Source organism: Palaemon carinicauda, chromosome 23 (genome assembly GCF_036898095.1).
Source record: "Palaemon carinicauda isolate YSFRI2023 chromosome 23, ASM3689809v2, whole genome shotgun sequence".
NCBI lineage: Eukaryota > Metazoa > Arthropoda > Malacostraca > Decapoda > Palaemonidae > Palaemon > Palaemon carinicauda.
Window position 1 is genome coordinate 112,472,306 of NC_090747.1, and position 13,314 is coordinate 112,485,619.

The 13,314-nt window shown below is 37.1% G+C and overlaps 1 protein-coding gene across 1 annotated transcript; it reads left to right on the forward strand.

Annotated features, from left to right (window-relative positions):
- The first annotated feature begins 45 nt into the window (after positions 1-45).
- On the forward strand, positions 46-10,576 carry LOC137617374 (vitellogenin-like). The gene is made up of 15 exons (XM_068347397.1): positions 46-139; positions 448-690; positions 808-998; positions 1,162-2,256; positions 2,558-2,714; positions 2,843-4,477; positions 4,626-4,871; positions 5,127-5,290; positions 5,404-6,005; positions 6,127-6,508; positions 6,899-7,588; positions 7,695-8,222; positions 8,337-8,700; positions 9,039-9,316; positions 9,430-10,576. The coding sequence occupies exons 1-15, from the start codon at positions 88-90 to the stop codon at positions 10,432-10,434; spliced, it is 7,632 nt and encodes a 2,543-aa protein (XP_068203498.1). The 5' UTR covers positions 46-87; the 3' UTR covers positions 10,435-10,576.
- Positions 10,577-13,314: the final 2,738 nt, after the last annotated feature.

Here is a 13,314-nt window from a genome sequence, read left to right on the forward strand (position 1 = left end):
TAAAATGCCAGCGGTCCCAGGCAGTATAAAAGCGTCTCCCACAAGGAGAATAATCAGAAGTTGTGGTGCTCTCAGCCTGCTGACACCATGACCTACTCAGCCTTATTTGTGTTCGCCATCTTGGCGGCTGCTTCAGCTGGTAATTATTCTCTATTATTCACCACTGTGCAATTAGTCTTAACCATAAACAAAATTCATTCATTTTGAGCTGCTTACTATGTATTTGTTCTAAGAACTAGACCTCACTAAATTAAATTGTATATGTAGCCTAAACCTTTTTTAAATATATTTTCTGCCTGTTTGAAAAATGAATGTTTACTCATAATTAGAGCTAGAAACTCGAATCGTTAATTTTGTACATTCTCATGATTTACCTTTTGAGATTTAAGAGATACTCCTCATTATACCAGGATGCATGTGTCACCTCCACAATTATACTTTTTCTAGCTCCTTGGCCATCAACCACTAACCTATGCTCAAGAGAATGTCCAGTTGCCGGATCTCCCAAACTCTTTTACGCCCCAGAGAAGACCTACGTGTATTCGTACACAGGGAAGTCTAGGATTAACCTCAAAGATGTTGAAGGAGCCAATACAGACATAGAATGGCGCTCTCAGGTTGAGCTTTCCTGGCTCTCTCCCTGTGACATGGCCATCACGATGAAGAATCCCTCTATGGGAGGTGGCTCAGGTAAATATCCAAGTCCTCATTCTAAAATTTAACGTGCATTTATCACACAAATTCTGAAAAAAATAAACACTTAGCTTTAGCGACCAGGTGTTATTGTAGGTTACTTACATTTTTCAGGGTCTTCTGAAGCTAGATTCCTCGAGAGGTACCCCTTGGTCGTGTCTATCATCGATGGACGGGTGATGGAGTCCTGTGCCCATCCTGATGATGATGTTTGGTCTGTCAACATGAAAAAGGGAATTGCATCTGCTTTCCAGAACACTTTGCCTTCCAACTCCTCTATCAACACGGGTCTGAACTTTACAGAGGTAAGTAGTCTGATTGGTATTAGTAAATATAACAACAGTAAAATATTGTTATATAAATCATGACAGTAACATATATAATTAAATATGATTCTATGAAGGAAAAAATTGGTATCTATAGTATAAATTTAAGGCTATTAATCTTTACTATTTCTGTTTTATACAGACTGATATCATCGGTAACTGTTCAACTATGTATGAGGTGAAAAATGAAGGAGAGAAGGTTGTTGTGATGAAAATGAAAAACCATCGGTTCTGCCAAGATCATTTTATCAACCGAGCTGAGTCAACAAAAGCTTGGCTAAAGGCTCCTTTGCCTATGGAAGAATCCTTTTCAGAATGCAAACAAGAAATTACAAAAGGTGTTTACACCAGCATCACTTGTAAAGACAAGAACATCATCCGACCAGCCTATGGTTCTTATAAGTACATAGAAGCTGTCCAAGAATCAACTTTACGATTTGAGTCAGAAACCGACAACGTTCCACCAGCAGTTTCTCACCTCCCTAGTCGCTTTATCAGAAAGACTCTTCGCTACGACCAGCATACAATGAAGAAGGACCCATCAATGGTAGCCAAGCTAGATGCAATGCTCAAAGAGGTGTGTCAAAAGATGAAGCATGGAGTACAAGAAGATACAGCATCTTATTTGGCTAAAGCCTTACAATATATGCGCCGAGTACCTGAAGAAGCAATCCCACAAACTCTGGAGAAGATCCGTGGTGGACAGATCTGTGAACAACGTCAAAAGCTTGAAAGTATGTTCTTAGATGGATTAGCTTTTGTTTACGAATCTGGAGCAGTTAAGGTTATGGTACAAGAGTTGGTTTCTGGAAAGGCTACTGGAGGACGAGCTGCTCTTTATGCTGCTTCAATGTATTTCATGCCCCGACCATGTATTCACTCTATTGAAGCTTTGAAACCTCTATTTGAACAGTACCAACGTTTCCCAAGGACCACTTTAGCTGGTGCATCCATGGTGCATACTTATTGCAGGCAAAATCCCAAATGCCAAGAAAAAGCACCTGTTCGTCAGTTGGCTGAGACTCTAAGCACCAAGGTAGGACAAGTTTGCACTCCGTCACCAAATGAACAAACTAGAAAGCAGGCTCTCGTGTTACTCAAATCTCTCGGAAATATGGGTGTGATGAATTCAGAAATGGCTCGACCAATCATGCAGTGCATAGAAAATTCAGAGGCTGACCAAGGTATTCGCATCGCTGCCACACAAGCCTTCAGAAACGTTCGCTGTACCCCAGAAGTAAGTCCAATCTGAATTTAACATCAAAGAGGAAACTATGATATATTTAATTTCTAAATCAAATTAGCCAGAATTTAGTATTAGTTTTAGAGTATCCTATAATTATTTCAAAGTAATGTAGCATTTCTTTCTTTGGAGTACAAAATAGTTTTCACCAATGTTGACTAACCTGCCTTATTATATCAAAGAGTCCTGTAAAAAAAAAAAAAAGCAAATTCTCATGATGTTGCTAAGTTTTAACATTCATAGGTAAAGCGCATAATTTTTATTTAATCCTCTCTCTCATAATGGTTTTTTACAGATACATCCGGCAATCAAACAGCTGATTAATGTTGTACTTGATCCAAAAAAGAAAACTGAAGTTCGTATTGGATCATATCTAGCAGCAGTCAAATGTGCCAAATATGAAGATCTAAAGAAGATTACAGATAAAATTGCTATTGCAGAAAATACTCAGGGTAAGTTTATGTTTGTCAATTCTGAACCAAAAATTAACCTGTTGATAAAATTTCTTGCGCACTTCTTATTGACTTTCCTTGAAATATAGAACTGGTAATGAATGTAAATTTAACGTTCATCTTTGCAGTGAGGAGTTTCATCTTAAGTCATCTGCAGAATGTCCGTGAATCAACTGCTTCTTTTAAGGGAAATCTCAAAAATATGCTTGAAACCATAGTCCTGCCATCTAACTTCACCAAGGACTGGCGAAAGATCTCTCGCAATGTTGACCTATCATACTATGCCCCAACCTTTGGTGTAGGTGCTGGTATGGAGTCTAATCTCATCTATGCTCCAGGATCCTTCATTCCCCGCTCAGTTAACCTTAATCTTACTGGAGCCCTTGGAGCAACACCTTTCAATATTGGAGAGATTGGAGCACGATTTGAAGGAATTGAATCAATCATAGAAGAAATGTTTGGCCCAGAAAGTTACCTGAGGAAAACCTCATCAAGACAGATTCTCCGTGATCTCTCATCAAATATTGAAGAAACATTCAACAAGATAAACGAACGGTTACAAGGCTCTTTCAGGCAAAGGAGGTCTATTGATTTGTCACAGATCTCTCATCTCTTTGATAAATTATATGGAAACAGACATATGCAGAAAGCAGACTTCTATGCTCGCATTAATAATCAGGAAATGGCCTTTGGATCTTTAATGGGAAATATGAAAAATATCAAAATGGAAGAACTTATCAATAACATGTTTGATAGTTTTGACGACATGATTAATAGAGCTGCAGAAAACAACCTGGATACAGTACGGGCAGCTCAGCTTTACCTTGATTATCATTTGCCTACAATGCAAGGATTACCTCTCAAAATGAAACTAGAGGGAACTGCTATGGTTGGTCTTAAGATGGAATCTCGCGTCAGGGGACTAATGTCCGGCACTCCTGGTGTCATGAAATTCTACCCAAGTCTATCAACTCAAATTGATGCCTTTATTGGCTATGACTGCCATATTGTTCGAACTGGAATCAAAATGAGGAATCGTATTTCAACAAATGTTGGAACTAGCATTAATGCCAAATACACATCTGGTCAAGGCTTTGAGGTAACATTAGAGATACCAGAGAAAATGGAATTATTGAATATGAGGAGTGAAATCTACCTCATGAAGAGAGTAATGGGTCAAGAAGAGACGAAAATCAATCCTTCATCTGTACGAAGCACACGATTCCAATCTCGGTCTTGTGTAATGAAACTGGAACCAATGCTAGGACTTAAACTTTGTTACGATGTCAACATGCCAAATATTTTCCGCAGTGAAGGTCTTCCTCTTGGTCCACCTGCTAACATCCAAGTGTTCTTAGAAAAGGCCGACTCGGGTATGAGAGGAATCCGTGTAATGGGTAGAGAAGAAAACACTGGAGGAAAGAGAGTAATAAAGATTGAGCTCGAAACTCCAGGATCTTCCTCACCAAGGAAATGCAATGCTCTTATTTCCTCTACTAATGAAGGAGAGGCAAAGAAAATCTCTGCAACGTTTGAATCAGAGCGTTTAGGAGGTATCAAGATCCAGATGACCAGAAAGTGGACTCAATCAGAAAAACAACTAGAGATGATTGCTTATTTCAGTGAAAGCAGACAGTACAATCCTAGTACAAAGGGTATTGAAGCTAAGTTCTTGATGATTGGAGAAGGAGAAGAAGCTAAATTGGATATGGCACTGCAGACATTAGCTGCAGTTAGGGAACGTGTCCAACTCAACTTTGAAGGTATTCATTACATATGATAATCATTGCTACTGACATAACATATAAAAAATTACATATAATTTGTATATATATGTGATAACTTTGGTGAATTGTTGAAATATTTCAAAAAGCTATATATGTATATCTATCTTTGTAACTCTTTCAACAGCTAGCGCAGATATGTGTTACATTGAGGGATCCATGATTCCTTATCCAAGAAGGCTGCGCAAGTTTGAAACAAACCTTGCATTCCGACAATGGCACTTGGTCTCTTTTGTAAGGAAGGAAAGTGAATCACAGTACAAGTCAGAACTCAAGTTTGGTCAGAAAGGAAATGAGAAGGTTGAAATGACTGCCACCCATGTCATGGAAGGAAGCTCATTCATGGATATGGCACTGAAAACTAATCTTGAAGGTTTGTACAATATCAAGGTTGTTGATTTTGCTTTTGAGATGGTCCATCAAGCATTAACTTATTTTCTTTCTGCTAAGTATTGGAACAAATTTTCTTTACGAAGATTTTAAATGAATACCTAGAATAAGAGCTATAAATATGTTCTATTATTTGTAGTTTTCTAAATATTTCTTTATCATAGGAAAGGTGTTCTTGCCTGTTTATTTTCTTCAAACTGGTAAAAGAACTTAATTTCCATATCTTTTTTTTTTTTAGCTAAAATTGGAAGCGCCAGATATAAGAAAAACCTTGTTTTATACAATCAAGAAAGTAAAAAGGGAGTTGTATTACAAGTGGTCTCCCAAGGAGAAAGTGCAAAGGTTATCGAAGTCGAGATGATGTTGATGCGGTCTGGAGAAACACATCATTTGAAGTTATTAGTGAGTATTTTTTTTTTCTTTTTCTTTTGGGTGATCATAATAAAATTCACTTTTATAAGAGAACAATAAGTTGAACGCTTGTCTATGAAACTAATTGACTAATCTTCTTCTAGCTTGATATCCCAGCACGCATGAAGAAAATGATGCTTGAAGCTTCTGCAGCAGGTCAAGGAAGTTCTCAGTATCAAGTTAAAGCAGTTGCTAAACATGGAGAAAGTCCTATTCTCCAAGTAGAAGGACCACTCACAGCTATGATCTCTTCTAGAAACACTCAGTTTAAGACTGAAATGAGGGTTGTTTTACTTCGTTTCCAACCCTATACAGTCTCGACTTCCCTTGTATTAATGCATGGAAAGCAGGCCTTCACATTTGAGCTAAAGAACAGAGAAGAACGTCTTATTGCTACAGAATGGAACATGGCAACTCAAGATGGAAAAGAAACAAATGTACAGTTTAAAATGATTGTCCCATCAATGATAGAAAAGACCATGAATGTTATAGTTAGCGAGAAAGTTCTTCACCTCAGTTTTAATCAACTCATTATGCCAAAGAGCTCTTCTCCATTGAGGAGGAAAGGATTCTTTGATATTGATTTCGAAAGCAAGAGAGCAAATGCAGAATTAGCCTGGGATGCTGATCGTAGCCCAAATAAGAAAATCAAGGCTGAAGTCAGACTGGTTAATCCATTAGCAACTCTACGAGACTGTGTTATCCAGTAAGTTCTTAATGTTACACTTTTACACTGAAGTTTTTAGTATCAATAACTATCATGCATAATCCTATATTAATGTCCTGTTTATATTAGGTAATATATTCTTGATATTTTACTTTTATAGGGGTAACTGGATTTACTTAGAGAAACAGCATCAGTTCAAAGCTGAACTAAAGCTCAGCGATCCTCGCACTTGGTTTATTGGAAGGAACAGCTTGATGCTAGAAGTTACTAATCCCAGCCAACAAATGTACAAAATGAATGCTATGGTAATGGTAGAGAAAGAGTCCTCAGGACCAAAGGTAGAGACAGAAGGAACACTCAGGACACCCGCAAACAAAGAGTATAAGTGGAATTCCCAAACTTCTCTTGAATGGCGTGAAGGACTTCGCAACTGCAAGATGATGACCAAAGTAGATCTTAATGCTCCTGAAGGTCGACAGTCAACAATGAACTTGGAAGCAATGCATCATTGGACTCCAACCCAAAGGGAAGCTGATCTAAAGGTAAACTATTACTTATATTTGAGATAGATTTGACTCTTTTTACTGGTACTCTTCATAACTGAACAATACAGGAAAAAGCTTAATTTTCAATTCTTTTTTATACTGCCTCGTATAATGAACAATTTACGTCCTGATATTACATGACTTTTTTGATAGAAATTTTTTTTTATTGTCTAATGAAAAATTGAATATAGTCCTTTTTTTAATTCATTGATAGACTCAATAAATAAAGTAAGTCCATAGCAATGTGAAGAAGTCATTTAAATATTTTTTCTTGATAACCATATATTCACAGCTAAATAATTATCTAAAAGTTTAAAAAAAGATTTCTGTAAGCAATTCAGTGATAACAAGAAATTCTGGGAACATAAGAATATTAATAATTTGCAGATTGACATTTCCTGCCCATCACTCCAACAACCAATAAGGACCCAACTTCAGATGAATAATCAACAAGGTGAATACAGTACTAAGTGGGTCATTGAAATGGGCTCTCCTGCAAATGGTGCTATGTATAAGCTAAAACTTTCTCCTGAGGGTGGAGTTCAAGGATTTGAAGTAGAACTCAACCTCAAACAAGTATCTGAACTTATGAAGGCATTGGAACATCTCCTATCCTCTACCTCATCATCCATGACATCTATGGCAACACATTCTTCTGCCCTTTATCGTGCTCACTTCAAGAACCATGAACGTCATTCTCTTTCATTGTTACTCATGTCACCTTCTCGCACAATGGAGGGAGAATGCAAGTGTAATGACTGTACTGGCACACCCTGTTCTGACTGCCACTGTGGGTTCATTCCTCACAAGGGTATGAGTAGTGCAAAGTATGAAATTGCATTACGCCAATCTCACTCCGACTGGAATAGAGAGTCTAGATTTGAAGGACGTATCAGTCATCCTAGTCTAGATAGGGACCGTCGAATGGATATTCAACTTCGAAGAGATGAACAGAAGATCACAGGAACTGTAGAATTAGATATTTTCCAGAAACCAGAAGATAAGATTATTGGAAAATTGGAATCCAGCATCTTTGCTAAAAACACTGTCATCGTTGAAGCACAACTTTCAGGAAAGGTGTGTTATACAAACTATATTATTTCTTAAGTCTCCTAAATAAATAAAGAAATATTCTTCTACTAAAACTATATTCTTATTTTAATTCATAAAACTTATATTTCAGGTACTCAAAGTTCAGCCCAAAGTAATTGTAAGTGCTGCCCGTGGTCCTGGTAATTATGGATTTGATATTAAATTCCACAAGACTCTCTCTTCTCCTACTTCTTTCTTGATGTCAGGAAGAATAGATATGAGGTCTGGCAGAAATGCTGCTATTTCTTTCATGGTGAAGAATGAAAATCAAAAGGCTGTAGACATTGCTCTAGCACTGCATCCTCATCAGAGTTCTTCTTGCTATGGAGTAAGAGCTGAAGGCAAGGCTATGACCTCTCTTATTGGAACTTATGATATTTATTCTGAACTTTGCAAGCCAGCATTTATAGAAATGACCACAAGGAAGCATGGAAGTGACAAAATGCATGTAACCAAGATTGGTATGAAAGGAATGAAGGATTTCAACCTCTGCATCTCAGAAGCCAACCCAGAAACCATGGAGAAAAGGCCAATCGGCATGGCTCGTTTGATGCTTACTTCTCCCTCAATGATGAAGCTGGAAACTAAGTATGAAGGTGAAAAGCTGCATCAAATCAAGGTATGATCAAATATATTTTCCTTATATAATCAAAAATTTTAAGCTTCCAATTTCTTAGTTAAATATGAAGAAAAGCATCAAATGCACCTTGTAGTGACGTTCTATATTTTTCAGAGTGAACTTCAAGATATCTGGAGGAACCACATTTCATCTGCAGGCAACTGGATGGATTCTATGAGCACAGAGGTTTTAAAAGAGGGTTCTGGATCACCCTCTGCCCAAATGTCAGTATTATGGCAGGAAATCAAGAATGAAGCCTCAAGAATCTATTCTGACTTAGAAAACGATTTAGTCATTCCTAGATTAGATAATATCAGAAAATGGACTCACAGTGATCTTGTCTCTAACATTGCTGAAGGATGCTCAAAACTTTGGTCTCAGTATGCTCACTTCCAACAAACTTTATCCTCATCTGTATCCGACATGATGAGGACTCTTAAAGAACAATTTTCTGGATTAACTAATGTCGTCAAGGAAGGTAGTGTAATTCTTATGAGATAGTCTTATCAGTTTTTCATATAATTGAAGTATTATTGTAAATTTGTTCTAACAGATTTAAAAGGCATTAACTTGCACATATCAGTATATTTTGTGGTTAAAGTATGAAGAAACCTACATTTCTTCATTTGCCTCATGTAAGGTCTTTTGAATTAGGTTGGTGGGTTAGTACTGAAATTTATACTGTTTAAAATTTAAATGGAAGATTACACGGTAAAATTAGGAATAAAAAGATATAGAAAATTGAACTGCTTCATTGTGGAAACTTGTAGATAGGCTGGGAATAAAACCTGTGAAAACATATATATTTTTTCACAGTTGTGGTGGGAACTGCTCGCGGTATGAAGACTGGTGAAATGCCTCAGGAAATTCAACGCTGGTGGTCAGAGTTCCAGGAGAGTTCTGTCTATAGGAATGTAGAATCCGAATTTGAATCCCTTTGGAGGAACCATCAAGAGGAATACCAGGGATTGAAGCAGATTCTGAGCAAAATCAAGTCTACTCTCAGAAGGAATGTTGACATGCAGCGACGTAACATCATGCTTTATAAGAAATCCACACATATCGTTAACTGGATTGTCAACCATATGAATTTTGTAAGACCACTTGAATAATTGAAAAAAGAATTTGTTATACTTCAATATATACACCAGCATCCTATTTATTAAGGGGAAAATTCTTTAATTATATTTTTCCTTTTTTATTCTAGGATCACATGATGTTCAAGAGCATAGATATGTGGGTTAAGAATGTTGTACAACAAGCACTCTTACTACCTGTTCAGATGGAAGGTCGTCACTTCCAGTTACAGCTACCTATTCGCCGACCAGTGCACTCGCTTCCTCAAGCTTTGTCTTATGTATCACTGAATCCAGTTCCAGTCGTTGACCGTGCATTGTGGTGGTTGGAAGCCCTTATGCCAACTTCAGTTGATAACATTGTGTGGACTTACTACAAATTCCTCCCTCGTCATGCTCGTTATCTTTTACCACCTTTCAATCGTACAGCCATGGTTGTTGATGGAACCGAGATCCTTACATTTGATGGAGCAGTTCTACGAGTACCTCATTCTCCATGCAAAGTTTTGCTTGCACAGTACAAGACTCACTCCTTGATGATGGAAAATCAGAAGTCTGCTCCTTCCCCACACTTCATTATGAAGGCAGCTGGAGCTACAATGGAGGTCAAACCTGACTTTACCGTTACCGTGAATGGACGTCCTGTCAGCGGCCCTAGAGAGGTTCAAGGTGAAGTCGAGATCATCAAAGATCAGGAAAAGATCAAAGTGAGAACACCATTCATAACACTTCGTGTTTACAGAATGAGCCACGCAGCATCAGTTGAAGTGTCTGGCTGGACATTTGGCAAAGTAGCTGGTCTTTTAGGCACCTATGATGGTGAGATGGGAAATGACTGGATGACTCCTCAAGGTACATGGGCACCTAATATGCAAGAACTTGTCAAGTCCTGGCAGGAAAATCAGCAGTGCCAGACCCCTCAAGTTGCTCCTGTAAGTCCCATGCAGGTTCCAGTGGTACATGCGCTTCACTGCCAAGCCCTCTTTGGAGTTCGATCACGATGCAATCCAGTCGTGCGCCCAGAGCCTTTCAGAAAGATGTGCTTTGCAAGCAGAAATGCCTGTCATGTTGCAAAGGCTTACCGTGCCATCTGCGAGACTAAAGGAATTAAAGAGGTCTTCCCTCTAGGATGCTAATTCTCTCGCTTTTCCTCAACACATCTCATAAATGACTCAGAAGGCTAGATAACCTGATTCTTAGCTTTTAAGGAACGCATGGAAAATACTGTATACAAAAAATAATGTGTATCTAAAAAAGATAATAAATATCAGCATTATAACAGAAATAATACCCTTTATTATCCTGATACCATTTGTTCATATATTAAGAATGTCATCCTATTTTCTAAAAATACAATATTCTTCTAGGCTTTAAAGTTAATCAATATAGTCTAAAGGTTAAATAATTAGAAATCACCAAAAAATCTACCAGCAAGGGGTGCTTATCTACTTTGTAGGCTTTCAATTAACAATTGAGGTTATGTGTGTTACCGTACATTTACATACTATTTCTTTTCAACATTTATCCCTCTCATCCTCATATAACTATCAAGACCTTTACGATTCAGTACTTGTTTTTTCATCGTCCAAAGAAAATGTTTGCGCCTTTGACTGGTAATGGAATTAAACAGTATACTTCAAGTTAAAAACTGAAAAAGTTCCTTTACATAAAATCCTTTATGTAATCCATCATTTCATGAGATTATGAGATTAGATGAAGAAAGATTACCTTCAAGTGTTCCCCTATGTAAGGAACTAAATGGAAAAATTCCAATTCTTTATGTTTAAAAGCTCTTTCACTACAAAAAAAATAGGCATTACTGTGACTATCCCTACATAATTCAAATAGACCTCAATCATTTATCGTCTTCAACTGAAGGAAAGATCCGATTGAAACCGACATAGTAATTGCAATTGAGAAGTAATTGGGAACTTTCCTGGAGCCTGCAAGTAATTTGAGAAGGCAGTAGCTAGTCCAATAGACCATTAGTCGCTGTACAAGTAGGGTTATTATAACTAGTAAAACACATCAACATAACTGAATACACAGCAGATTATTTTCTATGTTCATAGGTTCCTTCCTCAATGAAATAACCAGATAAGCAACAAAACTTTACTTAGCAATTGGAGTTGGGCTTCCGATCATTCCACGATTTTGTTGCAAGCTTACTTTTTGGATTTATTACTTGAGATTAAGGACTATCATCAGCTTCATATTAATTGAGCAGAAAGAACTTGAACTATTACCTTCCTGGGACATCTTTACCTTCACTAACTAATGTAACACTTTTAAAAAGAGTAATTGGGTTTCTAACACTAATTGGCTTAAATATCAGTCAGCTCACTTCTATGAACAACTCTTATGTGGATGCACTCAAGTTAGCAAGATGATAGCTAAACATGAAAAGATATGACACTTAGGGGCAGATTGATTGAGTGACATAGCTGACTGGGATTGTCCCTGACTTTCAACTAGTGGACCTGGAGTTTAGTCTCTGCTCACGGGATGATGGATTTAAGGTAAAATCACAAATTTACTCTCCCTGTGAACTAGGGATAACAGGCTCTGGGGATCAAAGAGGTCTGCTTGCACAGTAATATGCAGCTAATGCCTGGTCCATCCTTATCTTAGCTAGTAGGATGGAGACAGGGTGAGTTCTATCATAAATCGATATGTTCGGTCTCTTAAGACATTTTATGACAGTGCACTGACCGGTTCCTTGCCTTTCCCATTCATGATCTACATTGAAAGGACTTATCAAAATTAGTTTTATACTTGTGTAGTGCATCTTTTAAATAATTGACTTGGAATAGAATGGAATGAAAAGAAAGCTAATTTGAATATGGGTGGTACCTTGATATATTCTTAGTGTGTCCCACCCATTCTAAAATATCTAGCAATTTAATATTGTAATCTATCGAAGTAGAAGGAAGGCAAAGTGACCACAGAAGTAGACTTAATTTTATGTTCTGCAGAAGGTTGGAAATTCATTTTACGGTTCTAATACCGTAACTTTTAGGGATATTTACTTTACTTCCGAACTAAATATTTCACCTTTGACATGTCACAGAACCAGCCAGGTAGAGACTTGAAATAAAAAAAAGCCGGCACTGAGGTCTGATACTAAGTGTAATGAAGCAAAATGTCAGCAGCTTATGATTTTGAAGGTTTCCTTAGCTCCACAATAAAGAGTAATTTTCAAGAAACTAAAAATCTATGATTTTGCATTATATTTAGTGCCTTTTGCACTAATGTACAAAATGACAAAATTTAGTTGTTGTTGATGGGCACCATAGTGATTATAACAATGTGACAACTGGTGAACCTCTGGGTAGTGTTCTTGACCCATTACTTTTTATACATTATTCATGGTAAGTAATTTGGCCTAGAAAAAGAGCTCGTTGCATATGCAGATGATGCAACTCTTGTGCTTCAATATAATGCTTATCTTGGGTTCCTGAATCCCTTATACAGATCTAACTAAATTAGTACACGGTACAAATTATGAGGCATGAAGTTGTAGCTAAGAAAACTGGAAAGTATGATTGTTAGTAGGTCGATGATAGTGTTTACTCAACATTCAGTTCTCAGCAATGATTTTTCCTAACTTTATAAAAATCTTTTAAAATTTGAAATGTGATTCTTGTTAACTTACTATTGAGAAACATATTTGGTTTGTTTCATTAATTAAATAAACAATTGTCTTATTGAAAGAGTCTTAGGACTTTTGGTGATCAGGCTATTCTGAAGAAGCATTTTCATTCTTTTATTTGTCTTCTTTCGAAAATTGTTCTCCTATTTGGTTGTCAGCTGTTGAACAGCATCTTAATTTGTTGGCCAAGAACTTAAGGTCTAATGTCTCGTTACGACTATCCTTTGCATTAGATCTTCATAGACAGTGAAATCCTGCTCTCAATACTAGGTATGCATCGAATTCTAATAGTCATGCCTTCTCAATCATAGGACTATATAATGCACGGTATTCTATAAGTTTTATTCCAGCTATGACCAAGCCG

What these genes read in the sequence shown, in the direction of transcription:
- LOC137617374 (XM_068347397.1), top strand. Translation starts at nt 88, where the DNA reads ATGACCTACTCAGCCTTATTTGTGTTCGCCATCTTGGCGGCTGCTTCA. An exon ending in CGGGTCTGAACTTTACAGAG is followed by an intron (nt 999 to 1,161) that starts GTAAGTAGTCTG and finishes TGTTTTATACAG; the next exon opens with ACTGATATCATCGGTAACTG. An exon ending in AACTAATGTCGTCAAGGAAG is followed by an intron (nt 8,701 to 9,038) that starts GTAGTGTAATTC and finishes ATTTTTTCACAG; the next exon opens with TTGTGGTGGGAACTGCTCGC.